At 38.4% G+C, this 2350-nt stretch overlaps 1 protein-coding gene across 4 annotated transcripts in view; it reads right to left on the bottom strand.

Moving 5' to 3' along the window:
* Positions 1-622: 622 nt before the first annotated feature.
* The window catches only part of GOLM1 (golgi membrane protein 1), a 37399-nt gene continuing 35671 nt past the window's right edge, over positions 623-2350 (bottom strand). For all 4 annotated transcript variants that reach the window (XM_068176202.1, XM_068176203.1, XM_068176204.1 and 1 more), the window contains exons 9-10: positions 2223-2336; positions 623-1879 (exon numbers count right to left, since the gene is read on the bottom strand). In XM_068176202.1, coding sequence (XP_068032303.1) covers positions 1815-1879; positions 2223-2336 — 179 coding nt within the window. In that variant the 3' untranslated portion in view covers positions 623-1814. The remainder of the gene's footprint in view (positions 1880-2222; positions 2337-2350) is intronic.

Here is a 2350-nt window from a genome sequence, read left to right as displayed (position 1 = left end):
TCTCAGCTGCATATTTGTTTACTGATTAAGTCCTAGGAAAATGCTCAGAAGATGGGTAAATATTTTTATCCAAATTACGGGTAAATACTTTGATGTTGAAACCTGTCATTATTTGCAAAAAAAAATCCCAATAACCTGAGTTTCCCAATACTTGTCAGAACAGATGCTCATTCCTCTTCCCTCCTGTTTACAAGCATGTTTTCCCTGCTGTGTTGACTGTAGTAGCCCAGACCAGTTAGGTCTTACTTAAATGGTGAAAATCTCTTAGTGAACTGTTTCTGTGTTTAGGCTTAATAGGCATCTTTTGACTTAAACTCTGACGTTCAGTTGATGACAACTAACACTCTTTTCATACACAGAAGAGCCAGCCTTATCTTATGGTACAGGAGCTATAAAGTAGTACACTGAAGAACGAAACACCAGAAAAGGAGTTGCAAAGTGACGTGCTTTAACAGAAAGCAAAGACAAATTTGTGTTTTCTTAAGTGGAATGCTGGTTGGCAAGGTAGTCACAGCTGTCTGGCTGCTGTGCTGTCTCAACAGAGGTTGGTTCATACTCTCAAACAATGCTCCAAACACGGGTTTTTGGTCTTGGGAACAGACACAAGTATAAAAATTTCTTCAAACCAGGTGGCTATACATGGTGGTTGGACTGCAGTTAAGGGTGCCTTTGTGGTAAGTAGAGGGTATTTCTAGTTCACAGGAAGTAAAATAGTTTTTAGTTTACATTTAACAAGTTACAGAAAAGACTGCAGAATATTAACAAGATGATACATTGTGATTAGCATACACTTCACAACAACTACAGCTTCACCTGTGGAAGACACTGCCATGTCTTCTAAATGCATAGTCTAGTTACCTCAGTCAGAAGTCCAGCAGAGATTAGTCACGTTGAACAGCTGAGATTGCTGTTGTACAAAGCAAGCATTTGCACTCCATTTTCGCAAAAGATAGTGGCTGGGTGGCATAAAGGGTAGTTGTAGTACACCATTTCAGAGGTCTGCTGTCGTTAAACGTTTATGAGTTTGAATTTTTACACTAAACTTGTGCCAGGTAGTGGTAACCAAAACACACTGCAGTACTGACCTTGTGGAATCCATCAAAGCTTTCAGAAAAATCTTCCTGGCTAATCTCTTAGCAAGAAGCTTCTATTGTCAGAATCCTTTTTGGTTTTGTTTTTTTTTTTTTTTTTTAACTTTGAAACTAAGAACACATCTCAACAGTGTAATCTAGGAATTTAATTTAGAGACCCAGGTACATATATCATTCTGCATAGTATCTGAGGAGTACAGTTGTGCTTTCTCAGTCTGTGTTGCAGTAAAAAGTGCCAGAACAGACACAAGGGTAGATTGCAGCATGGACTGGTTTTCATCCTTCCTTTGTTTTGTTACAGTAACACAGCCCCTTCTTAAATTCCTAAAATTGAGCTGGGGATTTCTCTACTATGCATTGCTCAGCAGAGATCCATGCTTGGCAGAGGACTGCCACAATTCCACACATAGGCTTGCTTACTGCAGTATGACTATACAAAGGTAGCCAACTCCAAAGTTACTATATTGCTACCTGATTGCAATTTGATAATTGATAGGAAGGAGAAAGTCATTGCAGAGGCCAAACTGCTTTGAAACAAGCCTCCAGAGATTTACCTCTTTTCCTCACTACAACAGTACTAAAACTTCACAAGAAAATACTACTTCATTTGGGCCCTTAGTCAAGCCTTTAGAAGATAATCAAGACCTTCTAAGATCACTTTGCTTGGATCATTGCTGCATTTGGAGGAAGAGGTGACTCAGTTGTATCATGAACTTCCTTTGTTCACAACTTCTGTCGTCCTTCACCATTGTCAGGTAAGTGGTTCTTCTTATCTTCATGGTTTTGAACTAATGAGGGGAAAAAAAGGAAATGGTACAGAAACCTCTTTTAAGAGGGAGAAGTTCTTCATATATAAAGTTCTATCTAGAAAACAAGAAGAAATTTTGTAAGGATTCTTAAATGCTATGTAGTACAATATAGAAACCACGCCCCCCAGGTGTGGAGTAAGTTCAGTGGTGTTAAACAGAACATAGGTCACACTATAAACATAAGTGTGTTTGTGGGAAAGTTCAAAAAACAAACAGAAATCAGGTAGGTATAGCTTGCTGCAGGATACCATGCAAAATATGATCTTAACATTTTAAGCATGTGATATTTAGGTTAAAATTGGGGCTTGTTTTTCTTTTTTACCATTTTCAATCCCAGCAAGTGCTGCTTGCTTGTCAGTTTCTGATTCAGCTTCATTCACATCTAAATTGTAATCGACATCCTTGTCCTGGTTCACTGCTTCACGTTCTTGTTTGTCTGGAAGATTAAAA

The sequence above is a fragment of the Anomalospiza imberbis genome, chromosome Z (genome assembly GCF_031753505.1).
Source record: "Anomalospiza imberbis isolate Cuckoo-Finch-1a 21T00152 chromosome Z, ASM3175350v1, whole genome shotgun sequence".
Classification (NCBI taxonomy): domain Eukaryota; kingdom Metazoa; phylum Chordata; class Aves; order Passeriformes; family Viduidae; genus Anomalospiza; species Anomalospiza imberbis.
Note: the sequence above shows the minus strand (reverse complement) of the source record. Positions and strands in the feature narration are given on the sequence as shown.